Here is a 17,034-nt window from a genome sequence, read left to right as displayed (position 1 = left end):
AAATAAAAATCTTATGAAAAAAATAAAAATAATTCCAATATTAGGGGAAAAAAGACAAAGGAGCATAAGCATGAGTGTAATTGCTTGTCTCAAGAGTTTAATTCTGAGCTATTAGCTCTATTTTTTTCTTTTTTTTTTGGCCACCCTGCTGTATATGGGGTTCTCAGGGCCAGGAATCAGATCTGAGCTGCAGTGGCAACCTACACTGCAGGTGTGGCAATGCCAGATCCTAAACCCACTGTGCCAGGCCAGGGATCAACCCTGCCTCCCCCAGCTCCAGAGAGACCACCGATCCTGCTGTGCCACAGCAGGAACTCGCTGAGCTGTAAGCTCTGTGTCCTAGGGAGTCTGCTTTTGCTAGGTTGTCATTGGAAGTCTCTTCAGGCCACATGGCTCTCAGAACCCCCGCTCCCTTCCTGTCGTGGGTTCCATGCCAGGTGCTCACAGACCCTCACTGCAGGCAGCGGGAGGGCCCCTGGGACGGGCATTTTGTTAGATCCATCTTGCAAGTGGGGAAACTGGTACCTTGCTGTCACTCGCTGGATGGCAGAGATGAAACCTCTGGAGCTGGTGTCATAGCTCCTGGGCCCCCCACGCTCCTCAGGGACCCTGGTTTTCTGGGGCAGGGCCCTGCTGTCAGCCGTCTGTTTCTTCACAGAGCCCACAGGGCAGGGTGCGTGGCTCTGAAATCAGTGCCACACCCATTGGGGTCCCCATGAGTCTCCTGAAGGGGGATGTGGCTCAGACACGGTTCACGTGGCCGAGCGGTTCATGGTGGGAGTGGGGCTTAGGACACAAATATTGCCCATCGGGGAGTTCCCATTGTGGCTCAACGGAAACAAATCTGACTGGTGTCCATGAGAAGGCAGGTTCGATCCCTGACCTTGCTCAGTGGGTTAAGGATCTGATGTTGCCATGAGGTGTGGTGTAGGTCGCAGACGCGGCTCTGATCCCGTGTGGCTGTGGTGGTGACGTATGTAGGTCAGCGGCTACAGCTCTGATATGACCCCTAGCCTGGGAAGCTCCATATGCCACGAATGCGGCCCTAAAAAGACAAATAAATAAATACAATTGCCCATCGGTCACTATCACCGGGAGCAGTTTCCAGCTCGTGGGTTCTGCTCCCCGGGCAGGTCTGGGTGAGGCCTGAGCGTGGCTTTGGCAAAGCTTTCTCAGGCTTCTGCTGCTCCGACACCCCCTGCTCCACAGTGGGGGCCACTGCTTCAGGCCACACCCTTGACGAAGCTCTGTCCACACAGGCTTTGTCAACCTTAAAGTCCGATCCTGTTGGGTTGGGACTTGGTGTTTGGGAGTTCGTCTTGGCTCTTTGAGGAGCCCTTGAAGCTCCATCAACATCCCATGAAAACGCAGGTTCTGGGGTCCGGTCGCAGCGAACTTAGAATCGGTTCGCCTCCAGCGGTAAGTGGGAACAAGGCGCACCTCCGCTGCGGCTTTCATGACCTTTCTCATGCCTGTGTCCCTTATTCCAGAGAAGACGGAGGGGGCGCCCCCGAAGAGGAGGCGGGTCTCCTTCGGGGGGCGTCTGAGGCCCGAGTTATTCGATGAGAACTTACCTCCTAACACGCCTCTCAAGAGAGGGGAGACGCCAAAGCAGCGGAGGTCGCTGGCCACCCACACGCCAGCTGCGCTGAAGAAAATCATCAAGGTGAGGTCACCTGCTGGTCCCCTCGGGTCTGAGGCTCGCCCGCCTTGTGGGCCCATCTCTGTTGCACACTTGACAGCCCCTGGTTGAGACATTTGGTGCTTTAAGATTGAAACAACCCAGGAGTTCCCTGGCGGCTTCGTGGTTAAGGATCTGACATTTTGCTGCCGTGACATGGGTTCGATCCCTCCCAGACAGACGGAAGACCTCTTTCCTTCTAATAAAAAGTAGATGAGGCAAGTCTCCATGAGCGCTCCTTCCAGCGGGTGTTGGGGAACGAACACCTGCTTCCTGACCAGGGCCCAAGGGCGGCCCAGCACCGGGGGTCCCTTGAGGCTCCCCTTTTCTGCAGAGGCCATCGGCCCCCCACACCCACTTCCAGGGCTGATGACCATTTTGGGGTTATAATAAACGCCATCTGAAAGAGTCCAGAACCATAAGGTTTTGGTTTTCTCCCGTTTAGAGCTATAAAGTGGAAAGAGGTCCTGGGTGGCAGCGTGCCTAGGATTTTCACCATCAGCTCCTGAGACCTTGGCACCACCTGCCCCAGGCTGTGGTCTTAGATCTCTAGAAAGCTGTGGGCCCTCAGTTCCCGTTCGCCAGCGGGCCCGGGGCCCTCTTGACTTTCTTTTCCCACCAAAGGAAGTGTGAAGTGTGTCTTGCTTCCCCTCCCTTTTACATAGGTTCCCGCCCAGAAGTGGGCGCCCTGCTTCCATGCAGGTGGGCACAGTCTCATAGAAACACTCATTGTGGGTGGTGTGCCCTTGGGTTTAGGTCAGCATTTCACCCGGTAGAAGTTCCTTCCACCTGAAATACCCCGATTCAGGCTTGTCAGCTGCTTTTTTCGCTTTTTATTTTATCCTGGCACCTGCATCCATGTGGAAGTCCCCAGGCCAAGGGTCGAGTCAGAGCTGCAGCTGAGGCCTATGCCACAGCCACAGCAGCATCCGATCCAAGCCCCATCTGCGACCCACACTGCGGCTGTCAGCAACGCCAGATCCTTAACCCACTGAGCAAGGCCAGGGATCCAACCTGCATCCTCACAGACAATGTTGGGGCCCTTAACCCTCTGGGCCACAACGGGAAGTTCTTGTTAGCTTCTTTTTAAACTCCCTTTCTTTCTCCTTAAACGAGGGGACAGACTCCCATCTCTGTCGTACACTTGACAGACACTGGTTGAAACGTTTGGTGCTTTAAGATTGAAACAACCTGGGAGTTCCCTGGTGGCTTCGTGGTTAAGGATCTGGCATTTCACTCCTGTGGCACGGGTTCGATCCCTGGCCCAGGAAATTTCGTATGCCGCAGATGTGGCCAAAGGGGAAAAAGAAAGACTTAAACACCCCAAGTTCTCAAGTAGAATTTTCCCATTCATTTCGGAGGTGTCCTCTCTGTGGTAAGGTTTCTTATAAGCGTTGACATCTTGTCAGGAGCAGCCTCAGCCATCCGGGAAGGAAGATTCTTCGGAAACCCATCGGGAAACGACCGCACAACATGCTCGCGTGAGATCGCCAGCTCCTCCGGCGCCCCACGCCTCTCCAGCCGCACCCGATGGGTGCCGTGGGTCCGCCGAGGCGCCCTCCGTCTCCAGCGGCAGCACAGCTCCTCACCAGACAGAGCCGCCCCGGAGAGGAGGCAGGAAGAGCGGCAGCCTGCCTCTGAAGAGAGCCTCCCTGGATCGGGGCCAGCACGGGATCTTACAGATGATTTACTCCAGGCGAAGGAGTGGCGCTTCTGAGGCCAATTTAATTGGTGAGTGTGGTTTCCGCGCATCCGTTTCAGGGCGGATTTCCTCGCTTGGCCGATAGCTCTGCAAAGTCTCATCCTTCTTTTCCTTGTGACAGTGGCCAAATCCTGGGCAGACGTCGTGAAACTTGGGGCCAAGCAGACACAGAACAAAGCCGTCAAGCGCGGGCCTCCGAGACCGCTGAGCAAGAAGCCCAGGAGGACCACCCCGCCCACGGTCTGTGTCCCCGGGTCGGGGGGAGGGGGAGCGGCTCTTTGACACTCACGCCCAGAAGGGCGCGTTCAGTGTGGATTCACGCTCTCATGTTCTGGGGGCCTCTGCGTTTCTTTTCCAGAAGCCGACTGACATCCTTCAGAACCAGTTCAGCACAGGCCACGCCAACTCTCCCTGCACCATCGTGGTAGGGAGAGCTCACCTGGAGAAAGTGACCGGGCCGGCTCGGCCCTGCAGGATCCTCAACAGCTTTGTGCCCCACAAACCAATGGACTTCGGCGAAGATCTGTCAGGTAAAAGCACAGCCGGGGCTCTTTTTGTTTCTTTCTCGTTTCTTTTTACGGTGCACCTGCGGCATATGGACCTTCCCAGGCTGGGGGTCACATCGGAGCTGCAGCTGAGGCCTATGCCACAGCCACAGCCACACAGGATCCGAGCCGCATCTGTGATCGACATGGCAGCTTGTGGCAATGCCAGATCCTTAACCCACTGAGCGAGGCCAGGGATCGAACCCGCATCCTCATGGATACTATGTCAAGTTCTTTACCTACTAAGCCACAGCAGGAACTCCCTAGGTGGAATCTTAGGATGAGAGAATTTCAGGTGGGAGAATTGTTGTACCGTTTATGTAACTCATGCACAGTGCTCCCCCGTCAGGGTCACATGTGGATTAAGGCACATTAAGCCTTTTGAAAAATAAATGTAGCACAGTGATATAGCTAGAGTTCTGATAGTGTGCTCCACGAGGAAAAATAAATTAAGTTATACCACACCCACTCTGCAGTTAGGTGTGTATCTGTATCCTTGAGAATCAGGTGCATATATACATGTAAAGGAGCACTGAAGACAGATTTTCAACAATCTTTTTAAGATAAATCGAGGGTTAAATACTCCGTGCCCCAGATGGTGGATTTTCTCAGCTTTCCTTCCAAACATTTCTCTAGACAGTCAGCCGTGGCCACCCCTTGGTATGAGGGCGTTTATGACAGAACATGAATGCCTGAGGAGGGCTGAATCCCGGATATTTTAAGGACGGCCTGAGCAGTGGCGGAGGGACGAGATTTTTCAGGGGGTTGGCCAACTCAGGAGCCTCCAGAAGAGTCTTCCCAAGCACAGTGTGCCGAGAAGCGCCAGACGGAGAGCGCGTTTGGGTCCATTGATGGCGGAAGGAGGGGTGGAAGGAGGACGGGGGATGGTGTGTGTCTGAGCAACTCCACTGAGATGCTGTACTGGTTTTTTTCCCTGAGGTCATGTGAGGTTTCGGTGTTAAAAATGAAAAGACGGTGATATTACTTGACAGCACTAAAAACGGACAGGCCTTGGTCACTTTTAGAATCCGGGGACAGTGTATCTGCTCATCAGCGCCCGCGCTGCATAGCCTGGGATGCACTGAGCAGCACGACGGCTCCAGGTTTTGGGCCGTGCGGAGGGGAGACCCCGCGGGGCAGCCTCTGTCCTCTGTCGGGTCTCACACCTGGGGACCCATCTGTAAGAAGGGGGACATCAGCTTCCTGTGTTTGATTTTCGTTCTGAGAAGAAGAGGTGACGTCTAACTTTCCACCGTCCTCTTAAAAAATCGGGTTCACGGCTGCTGAGGACCCTCTGGCAGGATTCTCGTCTCCCGGGAACTCTGGGGAGCCGCCTGCGGCTGGCACTCTGTCCTTTCCTTTGTTGTGTGTCGGGACTGGCCTGGTTGTTTGCACGTAGGAGCTGCGTGTTCACTGCTTTTCCGCTATGTTCCTGTCACAGGGCTGACGGAAATGTTTAAGACGCCAGCGAAAGAGAAGCCACACAGGATGAGCACGTGTGCCTCCACTTTTTCAAATCCAGAGGATCTACTTGGGAAAAAGCTTCTGGGACCTCATCCAGGAGAAAAACCTCTGCTGTGCACTCCAGAAATTGGGGGTTGGTTTCCCTCCCCCCCCCCGCCCCCCGGCACTTCGATGTTTTCAGTAGGAACCGTAGATGGTATTCTTTTTTATGTCTTTTGTGGCTGCCCCATGGGCCATAGAGTTCCCAGGCCAGGGATCAGATCCTAAACTGCAGCTGCGGCAACGCCGGATTCGTAACCCACTGCACTGGGCCGGGGATCGAACCTGTGTCCCAGTGCTCCCCAGACACCGCTAAAGCGGAGCCTCCGATGGTATTTTTTCGTTTCACAACAGCTGTTGTGTTCCTTCTCTACGACACACACTCCTGATCAAGTACCAGGTCCAGCTTCTCTGTCCTGTTTTTTTTTAGAGAACTTCTTAGCAGCAGACGAACTAACCCTGCCTTTCCCAGACTTGCTTAAAAGAGCATCCTTGTTTAATAACCATAAACCACCTGCATACACTCGGCCTTCTTCATTTAGTCCAAGTACAGAGGCTGATAAGCAGGAAAGCATAAGGGCCTCTCCTCACAACGGCACGTAAATTAGTCAAACACAAGAGTGCTGTTGGTTCCCCACGAAAAGGGCAGCAGGTGAGCCCCGGGCAGATTCTCCTGTCTCTGGGTGGGCACCTGCCACCTGCCGCAGGATGAGCATGAGATGGGGGGGCTTCTCTCTCACTGATGCTGGGCCCCAGGTTCCTGTCGTAGACGAACAGCGTGCCACACTCAAGATGCTTCCTGTCCCTAGAAAATAGACCTTTTTTGTGTGTCACATGGACCCTACGTGTATAGACACGGTCTGTGTTATTGCCTTGACAGCCCAGCAGATGAAATAGCTGTTTGTTTCTCATGTTTAACAACAACAAAAAAGTCTGTTCATCTCACTGAGACCTGGGTGGGAGCCTTCACGGGGTGCCTTCTTAAGGATCTTTCTTTATCTCCTCCCCATAGATCCTTAGCACCAAAGCATGACCCCACTGCACAGCCAACAACAGTATAAGCGTGTGTGGTTCCCACGCCAGCAGATTTATGGCCAATAAGCAGCCGCATATCCCTAGGGGCTGGGAGGCTGAATCACTGGCTCTTAATACCTCCTGAGGACAAAATACCAAACTGACACAGCACAGTGAGCAGAGTATTTGCAGCCTGTGTGTTTTAATTTCTTGTAGGAGGGGACGTGTCCCTCGGGCCGGAGGATTCGCCAAAAGAGCCGGCAGATAGAAGCTCCGAAAGCCCAGTCCTGAGACGCCCGCCTATTAGAATGAATGAAAGTATTGCCAAAACTCCTAGGAGTGTCTCTAAAACAACAGGTCCCGAGATGAAATCTCCGGGGTCCGAGGCAGAGCTGCCAAAGGCAGCATCCAGTGCAAACAGGCCTAGAAGGTCCTCGGAGCTCAGGGGCCCACAGACGCCGGGTCCTGAGAGACAGGCCGCAGGCTCAAGACCCCACACTGTCCAGGACGCCCTGGGAAGACGCCTGGGGAACACGCCGCTGGCCAAGCCCGAGCTGGAGGGAGAGAGGAGGGACAGTGAAAGGCCTTTTGAATCGGGGAAGGAGAACGTCGAATCCAAAGAAAGTTCTGCCAAGATGTCAGCTGGGAGGAGATCCGGAGCTGCTTCCGAGGTCAAGTGTGAACCAAGTGTGGACCTGATCCCCGTGGAGGCCCTGCCCGAGCCAGAGCCCCCGGGGGCGGCGCAGGTGGACCGGCCAGGACTCTGGCAGACGCCAGCCCGGGCCAAGGAAGCAGCGGATGCCGAGAACAGAGCCGCAGGCACGCGCTTCAAACCGCCTGGAGCGGAAAGAGCTGGGACCACCTCCAGGAGGAGCGCACAGCTGAAGACCCCCTCCCGGAAAGGGGACCCCGAGGGTCCCTCGGTCCCCGGGAAGCCCACAGAGACACCGGGGGCCACCACGCCTGTGCGCAGAGCCCCTGGGAATGGTAAAAGCATCAAGCTGTTTAGGGAAACTCCAGAGCAGAAACGGATCCCTGCAGAAGGAGGAACTGGAAGCAAGAGGCGGCCAAGGATGCCCGAGGAGAAGACCCGACCCCTGGAAGACCTGGCTGGCCTCAGAGAGCTCTTCCAGACCCCACAGCACGCCAAGGACCCCACGGCTGAAGCCGAAACCCCGGGAATGCGCTGCCAGCCTCCACGAGCAGCACCCGTCCTCAGCTTAGACAGCATAACCGGGCCACTCAAGACACCTCCCCAGAGAGCAGACACGGGGGACTGTCTCTCAGCCCTCAGGCAGCCCCGGCAAACGCCAGGAGGAGCGGGGCTCTCCTACAGGAACCCAGAGGGTGGGGACAGAGGCACTGCAGGGTCGCAGGAAGCTCCAGAACAGAGTCTGGACTCTGCAGAACGTGTGACTGGAAGCAAGAGGCGGCCAAGGACGCCCAAGGAGAAGACCCGACCCCTGGAAGACCTGGCTGGCCTCAGAGAGCTCTTCCAGACTCCACAGCACACCAAGGACCCCGGGACTGACAACAAAACCCCCAAAACACACTGTCAGTCTCCACAACCAGAACCAGTGAACACACCAAGTAGGAAGGGACGGCTCAAGACCCCTTCCCAGAAAGGGGACACAGACGCGGAGCTCTCAGTGCCCAGGACACCCCGACAAACACCAGGAGGAGCAAAGCTCTTAGAGAGAGAACCAGAGAGTGGGGACAGAGGCGCTGCAGCATCTCGGGAAGCTCCGGAACAGAAACTGGACGCTGCTGAACGTGGAACAGGAGTTCAGAGGCGGCCAAGGACGCCCAGGGAAAAGGCACAGTCTCTAGAAGACCTGGCTGGCTTCCAAGAGCTCTTCCAGACCCCACTTCACACCAAGGAACCCATGGCCATTGTCAAAACACCCCAAGTTTCCCACATTTCTCTACAACCAGAGGCCACTGTCACACCAACCAATAGGAAGAGACAGCTCAGGACGCCTCTGGGGAAGGTGGTCGTAGAGGCTGGGGGCTCAGCTCCCGGGAAACCCACACGAGCCCTGGGGGAGACCCCACACACGCACAGCGAGCCAGGAGGTGGTGGTGAGAGCATCAGGTTATTTCAGGAAACTCCAGAGCAGAAAGTGGATGCTGCAGAAAATGCAGGTGGAAGCAAGAGGCGGCCAAGGATGCCCAGGGAAAGGGCACAGTCTCTGGAAGACCTGGCTGGCTTCCAAGAGCTCTTCCAGACCCCACATCACGCCAAGGACCCAGTGACCGGTGACAAAACCCCCACAACAGAACCAGTCAACACACCAGCAAGTGGGAAGAGAGGGCTCAGAACCCCTCCCCAGAAGGTGGGCACAGATGCTGAGCTCTCAGCACCCAGGAAGCCCAGACAGACACCAGAGGAAGCCGGGCACTCAGACAGAGGACCAGCAGCTGAGGAGGAAGACAAAGCATTTAAGAAAAGGCTAAAGCAGAAACTGGACTCAGCAGAAAATGTAGCCGGAGAACGGAAGAGACCAAGGAGAACACTCAGGGAGAAAGTCCCACCCCTGGAAGACCTGGCTGGCTTCCAGGAGCTCTTCCAAACCCCACATCGTGCCAAGGACCCCGTGGCTGAGGACGGGACCCCAGAAATGCCCTGCCATGCTTCACAAGCAGCAGCACCTGTTACATCCACCAGCAAGACCCAAACATCCAAGACACCTTCTCAGAAGGCAGACACGCGGGGCGGTCTCTCGGCGCTGAGGAAGCCTCGACAGACACCAGGAGGAACAGGGCTCTCGGACAGACGACCAGGTGGGGACGGAGGCGCTGCAGCATCTCAGGAAGCTCCGGAACAGAAACTGGACGCTGCTGAACGTGGAACAGTTCAGAGGTGGCCAAGGACGCCCAGGGAAAAGGCACAGTCTCTGGAAGACCTGGCTGGCTTCCAAGAGCTCTTCCAGACTCCACTTCACACCAAGGAACCCATGGCCATTGTCAAAACACCCCAAGTTTCCCACATTTCTCCACAACCAGAGGCCACTGTCACACCAACCAATAGGAAGAGACAGCTCAGGACGCCTCTGGGGAAGGTGGTCGTAGAGGCTGGGGGCTCGGCTCCCGGGAAACCCACACGAGCCCTGGGGGAGACCCCACACACGCACAGCGAGCCAGGAGGTGGTGGTGAGAGCATCAGGTTATTTCAGGAAACTCCAGAGCAGAAAGTGGATGCTGCAGAAAATGCAGGTGGAAGCAAGAGGCGGCCAAGGATGCCCAGGGAAAGGGCACAGTCTCTGGAAGACCTGGCTGGCTTCCAAGAGCTCTTCCAGACCCCACATCACGCCAAGGACCCAGTGACCGGTGACAAAACCCCCAAAACTGAACCAGTCAACACACCAGCAAGTGGAAAGAGAGGGCTCAGAACCCCTCCCCAGAAGGTGGAGGTGCCGGAGGGTGTCTCAGGCCTCAGGCAGCTTCGGCAAACACCAGGAGACACTGTGAGCTCAAAGGGTGGGGACAGAGGCACTGCAGGGTCACAGGAAGCTCCAGAACAGAGTCTGGACTCCGTAGAACACATAACAGGAATTAAGAGGCGGCCAAGGACGCCCAAGGAGAAGACCCGACCCCTGGAAGACCTGGCTGGCCTCAGAGAGCTCTTCCAGACCCCACAGCACGCCAAGGACCCCGGGACTGACAACAAAACCCCCAAAACACACTGTCTGTCTCCACAACCAGAACCAGTGAACACACCAAGTAGGAAGGGACGGTTCAAGACCCCTTCCCAGAAAGGGGACACAGACGCGGAGCTCTCAGTGCCCAGGACACCCCGACAAACACCAGGAGGAGCAAAGCTCTTAGAGAGAGAACCAGAGAGTGGGGACAGAGGCGCTGCAGCATCTCGGGAAGCTCCGGAACAGAAACTGGACGCTGCTGAACGTGGAACAGGAGTTCAGAGGCGGCCAAGGACGCCCAGGGAAAAGGCACAGTCTCTAGAAGACCTGGCTGGCTTCCAAGAGCTCTTCCAGACTCCACTTCACACCAAGGAACCCATGGCCATTGTCAAAACACCCCAAGTTTCCCACATTTCTCTACAACCAGAGGCCACTGTCACACCAACCAATAGGAAGAGACAGCTCAGGACGCCTCTGGGGAAGGTGGTCGTAGAGGCTGGGGGCTCGGCTCCCGGGAAACCCACACGAGCCCTGGGGGAGACCCCACACACGCACAGCGAGCCAGGAGGTGGTGGTGAGAGCATCAGGTTATTTCAGGAAACTCCAGAGCAGAAAGTGGATGCTGCAGAAAATGCAGGTGGAAGCAAGAGGCGGCCAAGGATGCCCAGGGAAAGGGCACAGTCTCTGGAAGACCTGGCTGGCTTCCAAGAGCTCTTCCAGACCCCACATCACGCCAAGGACCCAGTGACCGGTGACAAAACCCCCACAACAGAACCAGTCAACACACCAGCAAGTGGGAAGAGAGGGCTCAGAACCCCTCCCCAGAAGGTGGGCACAGATGCTGAGCTCTCAGCACCCAGGAAGCCCAGACAGACACCAGAGGAAGCCGGGCACTCAGACAGAGGACCAGCAGCTGAGGAGGAAGACAAAGCATTTAAGAAAAGGCTAAAGCAGAAACTGGACTCAGCAGAAAATGTAGCCGGAGAACGGAAGAGACCAAGGAGAACACTCAGGGAGAAAGTCCCACCCCTGGAAGACCTGGCTGGCTTCCAGGAGCTCTTCCAAACCCCACATCGTGCCAAGGACCCTGTGGCTGATGACATACCCACCAAAATGCCCTGTACATCTCCACCAGCAGAACCAGTTACCAGGCGGACAACCAGACAGAGACGGCTCCGGTCACCACCAGGGGAAGTGGACGCAGAAGGGGGGTCAGCGCCCAGGAAGCCCACTCGGGCAGCGAGGGAAACCAGACCCACTGAGTCAGAACTGGCAGCTGATGAGAAAGACATCGCAGTGTTTAAGGAAACTTCGGGGCCGAACCTGGACTCAGCGGATGAGGTTGTTGGTACCAAGAGTCGGCTGAGATCACGTAAGGAAAAGGCCCAGCCACCGGGAGCCCCGGGAAGTGTAAAGGAGCCCTTCCCAAGGCCAGAGCAGGCCAAGGAAGAGGTGGGTGATGTTAAAATCACTGCAGTGCCCTGCCCACCTCCACCCGCGGGACCGGCCAGCAGGCCCACCAGACAGAGACGGCTCCGGTCACCACCAGGGGAAGTGGACGCAGAAGGGCCGTCAGCGCCCAGGAAGCCCACCCGGGCAGCGAGGGAAACCAGACCCACAGGGTCTGAACCGGCAGCTGATGAGAAAGACATCGCAGTGTTTAAGGAAACTTTGGGGCCGAACCTGGACTCAGCGGATGAGGTTGTTGGCACCAGGAGTCGGCTGAGATCACGTAAGGGAAAGGCCCAGCCGCCGGGAGGCCTGGGCAGTGTAAAGGAGCCCTTCCCAAGGCCAGAGCAGGCCAAGGAAGAGGTGAGTGATGTTAAAATCACTGCAGCGCCCTGCCCACCTCCAACTGCGGGACCGGCCAGCAGGCCCACCAGACAGAGACGGCTCCGGTCACCACCACGGGACGTGGATTCAGAAGGGCCATCAGCGCCCAGGAGGCCCACCCGGGCAACGAGGGAAACCAGAACCACAGGGTCAGAACTGGCAGCTGATGAGAAAGACATCGCAGTGTCTAAAAGAACCTCCGGGAAGGAACTCAACCCTGCTGAAAGTGCAAGTGGAGTCAAGAGTCGGCTGAGAACATCTAAAGAAAAGACCCAGCCCATGGAAGATGAGCCCAGTCTCAGAGAACCCTTCCCAAAGCCAGACCAGGCCACGGAAGAGGCGGGTGAGGTTAAAATCGCTGCAGCGCCCTGCCCACCTCCACCCGCGGGACCGGCCAGCAGGCCCACCAGACAGAGACGGCTCCGGTCACCACCAGGGGAAGTGGACGCAGAAGGGCCGTCAGCGCCCAGGAAGCCCACCCGGGCAGCGAGGGAAACCAGACCCACAGGGTCAGAACCGGCAGCTGATGAGAAAGACATTGCAGTGTTTAAGGAAACTTCGGGGCCAAACCTGGACTCAGCAGATGAGGTTGTCGGTACCAAGAGTCGGCTGAGATCACATAAGGAAAAGGCCCAGCCACCGGGAGGCCTGGGCAGTGTAAAGGAGCCCTTCCCAAGGCCAGAGCAGGCCAAGGGACTGGGAAATGATGCTGCCCACGTTAAGACAGCCCTGAGGCCAACAGCAGGCAGAAGACGGCCTGCAGAAACATCCCGAAGTGACCTCAGGGCCTCTAAAGTCAGATCCACGGAAGACCCTGGGGGCACATCACCGAGTGAAAGCCACGCATCCCCCCAGAGGGAGCAGGGAGAGGCCGGCCGGGCCTCAGGGAGGAAGAGGCTGCGCCCCGAGACGGCCGTACAGGAGCCCGGGGACGAGAAGCCACTGCAGAAGAGGCAGAGGGCGGCCCCCAGGGAGAGAGGGGACCTGCCCGACCCCCTGGGCATGAAGCAGAAAAGCCTGAGAGTCGCGGTCCAGAGGACTGAGCCCGTGGGAAAGCTGCCCGAGGGTGACTTGAAAACGGACGCTGCTGGACCAGGAGATGCCGCAGGCGCTCCAGACAAGGTGATGGGCCGGGTGAGGAGGGACCGGGGCTCGGGCGGAGGCTCTCCCTTGGGCATAATGGTTGGTACAACCTGTGTGTAACCCAAGTGGACATGTGGCTGCCCTTTCCCGGGGGTCTGCGTTGAACACGGTAACTGCAGACCACCAGGAAGCATCCACTGGGGGAGTTCCCGTTATGGCTCAGTGGGTTAAGACCCCGACTAGTATCCATGAGGATGTGGGTTCGATCCCTGGCCTCGCTCAGTGGGTTAAGGATCCAGCATTGCTGTGTGCTGCGGTGCAGTTTTCAGACACAGCTGGGATCCCGCGTTGCTGTGGCTGTGGTGTAGGCTGGCAGCTGCAGCTCCGATTCCACCCCACGCCTGGGAACCTCCATATGCTGCGGTTGCGGCCCTAAAAAGCAATTAAAAAGGAAAAGAAAAGAAAAGAAAGCATCCACTGGGGATTGGCAGAGAGAATAGGCTAATTGGGGGAAATAACTGGTCAAATTGATGATTGTACATTTTGCCGAAACTTCTTGGGAGGTGACTGAGTTAAGTTCATCTTCAAACATGTGGGGCTTTGTGCCGTGAAAAAGTGGGTGCCCTAGTGGTGCTGTGGTTCTAGACACAGAACCCAGGGTGCTGGGGGAAGGGGTGTGTGTGGCAGTGTTTAGACAGAACAACGGCCACGGGCTGAGCGTGTCCTGGGGACCCCACCACTGGCTGGGTTCTTAGGTGGCGAAGCTTGTCAGTTGCAGAAATTGAGGTTTTCCTGTCCTGCTCTAGCAAAGGGTTAAAGGCTCCTTTAAAAGGATTAGGAATTAGGAATCCTTAAAGGATTAGAGATTCGTTTACTGCCTGAAAAGGGGGGGGGGGTATTTTCCTGGGACACCCTTTTCATGCTTATTGTAATCAGAGTGACATCTCTGACATTCAGACATGACGATTCGAGTTTATCCTGAATCCCTTTCTCATGGTTTATTGGTGGAAATGCCAGCTGTTCCATAGGATCAGAGCGACAGGCGCAGCCTTGCCTCTGCAATTACTGGCAGCCTAGCAACTCCATCAGTGTAAGATGTTCCCATGAAGCCCCCTTTGAGTTCACCCTCGAATGTTCTTCTGCATGTGGAGTTTTGAGATTTGCGTTCCTCATCATTGGGGATGTCTTGATTTTTTTAGGGAATGTCCCTGCATCCTAGGCGCCCAAATAAAACCGATTTAGAAGAGCAGAGACCTGAGTGTCTTCCGTCTGCAGAAAAGATGAGAAGAACGAGGCATGAAAAGAAGTCTGTGAAGCCCTCCGGAGAGAGGGCGCTGCGAGGCCGGGAGGATGGAGCCGAAAATCCCACCTCGGGGGGCAAAGTTCAAGAGCGTCAGGTGCGCTCGAGATCCGGGGGGCAGAATAAGACACTTTCACCTGATGCAGCCGAGCGGAAAGTGAGGGAGAAACGGGCAGAAATCCGCCTGCAGGATCAGGAAGAGAAAGAAGCCACGGAACATTCGGGCCTTGCCACGGGCTTGAGATCAAGAAAGACAACAGTCCGCCCTAGAGGGAACCCATCGGAGCGTGACTCCGAGCCGAGGGTAACTCCACGTGCCAAGAGAGGTGCCCACAGTCTTCAAAAGGCAAGTGATTTCCTGTTCCTCTTGTTTGATGAGCGGGGATATTTCCATACAACGTTGGCCCCGGGTGGCAAAAGCAAATGCAGCTCATGCGACCAAATAGCCCGCAGCCAGCTTCCGGTTGGCCTCCTCTAATGAGCACGACTCTAAGCCAATGGATTTCTGCCTTCGCGGCTTAGTCGGGTTTCTGTGTCTTGGGAATCCCGCTTAAAATAAAAATCCCACTTCCGATGGTAAATTCACTCAGGAAAGTCACCCTCCAGGGAGAACCGGCGGTTTAGTCCATTAGAACTCTGGCTGCTTCCTGCGGGTCCTGTACGAGGATTCCAGCTAGAGGGCTCCGTCTCCGGTTAGAGGCTGAGCAGACCTGACCCAAAGGGAGCTGTTTGGGTTTCAAAGGCATCCCTCTGGGAATCGGGGATGCAGAGCCCCTGGGGTGTCCGCAGGAGCTCCCGTTCAGGAATTAGGAGTCCCCTTTCAGGAGGCAGCCTCGCGTCCTCCCTTCCCCACACGGCATTTTATCCAAGTCAGTGGGTGGTTGGCATCCCTGGTGCCACCGCAGGTTCAGCATCACGTGTGGCGACGGCCATTGAGCAAATGCGGGGGCGCGGGGGGGGGGCAGGATTAAACGCAGTCTGATTATCTGGATAAGACCTGATTCGCTTGTCCCAAAGGATCCCCACAGAGTCCCCTTTGCTATGGGGCGTGTGCCTTCCTGGCAGGCAGCTCCCGACTCTGCACACGCCAGGCCTGGGGTTACCAACATTGTTCTTTAAAATGACTTAAAAGTTACATTTTGCTCCCAAACAGGAAGATGACAACGTGTCCGTCAGGAAAATAAGAACCAGGAGTCAGAAGTCGTCGGGGCGGTGAAGATGATGCAGCTGAAGTTTAAGGGGGGGGGTGGGGGGGTAATCAATTCAGTGTAGTGATAAGCTCTAGTACCATATTTGCTGTAAATTTTAAAGTGAATTCTGTAAATAAGGCTCTGGGGTCCTCAGGGAACAAAGCTTAGCATTTTCTGGCTCTAAAGAGTTTCGAAAACCTCATGTGCAGATGACGAAGCGGACTGCCGGGTCTCACAAAGTGATAAAACTTTAAACCTGGGGTGGGGTGGAGTGGGGTGGGGTGGGGAGGGTGGGATTTTGCTACGGTGTGGCCTTCACCTTGGCAAAGTGAAGCCCCGAGGTTTGTGACTCCCTCGGTCGGTCCCCGGTGGCCGTGGGCTCCGGTGCTGCCACTCTGTCGTAAGTGCTTCTGTGTCTGCCTGCGGCCTCCACCTCTTCCGGGTACATCCGCCATCCGACCGTGAACAGGGGGCTCCTCGTGCGGCCCCAACACCAGGCAGGCACCCAGGAGGCGGTAATGGATGAGCAGAGGACAGGAAAAGGAAGTTACAGGAGGCGCCTTTACCACGGGGAGACGCGGTCAGGCCCTCGCACGGCCGCCTGCTCAGGACTCTCCTCTTCCCAGTGTCCGGATCGCGAGAGGGAATAAAGTGTGATCTGGAGGGTGGTTTGTGACTCTTCAGGGTGACGGTGTCACTTTAAAAAAAATTTTTTTTTTTTTATGTTTTTGGCCGTGCCTGTGGCATGTGGAAGCTCCCAGGCCAGGGATCGAACCCACGCCACAGCAGTGACACCCATAGATCCTCTGACTGCTAGGCCACCAGGGAGCTCCCAAGAGGTTCCTTTACTTGAGGACTAACTAGGAAGCTTGCCTTTTTCACTTGAAGTATCTTTGTCTAAACCAGGACTGCTTTAATCTGAACCCCCTCCCTGCCCCCTGCCCCAAGTCTCAGGGCCGTTGGCTGGGGTACCCCTTGATTCTAAACTGTGGCACCGCTCTGTGCGTTCGTGTCATTCACATTTTCTGAGCCGTCGACAGATGTGCTCTCACCGGTGCCCTTCCTGACCACACCTGCTGGCCTGGCCTAGGGCTCGTCGCCTCAGCCGGGACAGCGAGCAACACCAGCCCAAACCCTCCCCCAGAGAACGGCCACCGCTGAGCCCCAGGGCGCGGGCCCTTCCCTCCATTTCGGAATTGTTTGCCCGCGAGCTCATACCTCTTTCTGGTTTTAAGCCTGGAGCCCTTCCCCTTCAGAACCGTCCACCTGCTCCTGAGCATCTCTATTCCTGCCCCCGCTTTGTCCTCCTGTTCCTCTGGTCCCCGAATCCGAAGTGAACCTGCCCTCCCTCCGGTCACTTGTGTGGGGTCCTCCCTCTCTGCGCCACTGCCTTGCCGGGCTGAGGGGAGGGTGGAGGCAGGAGAGGGTCGCTGTCCCCTGGAGTGTGATCTGTCACAGCCGTGCCCCCCTCTGTCCACGCTTGTATCCCCCGAGTCTGGTGTGGAGCCAGGTCCGCAAAATAATAAATGTTTGTTGAATGAA

The 17,034-nt window shown here is 56.4% G+C and overlaps 1 protein-coding gene and 1 long non-coding RNA gene across 11 annotated transcripts in view; one reads left to right on the top strand and one right to left on the bottom strand.

The window, feature by feature from the left end:
* MKI67 (marker of proliferation Ki-67) overlaps positions 1–17,034 on the top strand; it is a 29,383-nt gene extending 12,349 nt beyond the window's left edge. For 3 of the 10 annotated variants that reach the window (XM_021073741.2, XM_084995928.1, XM_084995925.1), the window contains 8 exons: positions 1,491–1,666; positions 3,091–3,412; positions 3,505–3,623; positions 3,742–3,913; positions 5,370–5,525; positions 6,662–13,041; positions 14,202–14,648; positions 15,456–17,034. In XM_021073741.2, the coding sequence (XP_020929400.2) occupies positions 1,491–1,666; positions 3,091–3,412; positions 3,505–3,623; positions 3,742–3,913; positions 5,370–5,525; positions 6,662–13,041; positions 14,202–14,648; positions 15,456–15,518 (7,835 nt within the window). In that variant the 3' untranslated portion in view covers positions 15,519–17,034. Of the gene's footprint in view, positions 1–1,490; positions 1,667–3,090; positions 3,413–3,504; positions 3,624–3,741; positions 3,914–5,369; positions 5,526–6,661; positions 13,054–14,201; positions 14,649–15,455 lie in introns of all 10 variants that reach the window. The other 7 variants (XM_021073738.2, XM_084995927.1, XM_021073739.2 and 4 more) reach the window with 3 other exon arrangements.
* LOC146397140 (uncharacterized) lies at positions 81–3,853 on the bottom strand. The gene is made up of 2 exons (XR_014827190.1): positions 702–3,853; positions 81–650 (listed from the first exon to the last, which is right to left on the bottom strand). It is a non-coding gene; the product is annotated as an uncharacterized LOC146397140 (long non-coding RNA).

This window comes from Sus scrofa, chromosome 14 (assembly GCF_054392235.1).
Source record: "Sus scrofa isolate SSC_HxYL_T2T_F1_AM1 chromosome 14, Sscrofa_HxYL_maternal_Yorkshire_Landrace_v2.0, whole genome shotgun sequence".
Taxonomy (NCBI): domain Eukaryota; kingdom Metazoa; phylum Chordata; class Mammalia; order Artiodactyla; family Suidae; genus Sus; species Sus scrofa.
Note: the sequence above shows the minus strand (reverse complement) of the source record. Positions and strands in the feature narration are given on the sequence as shown.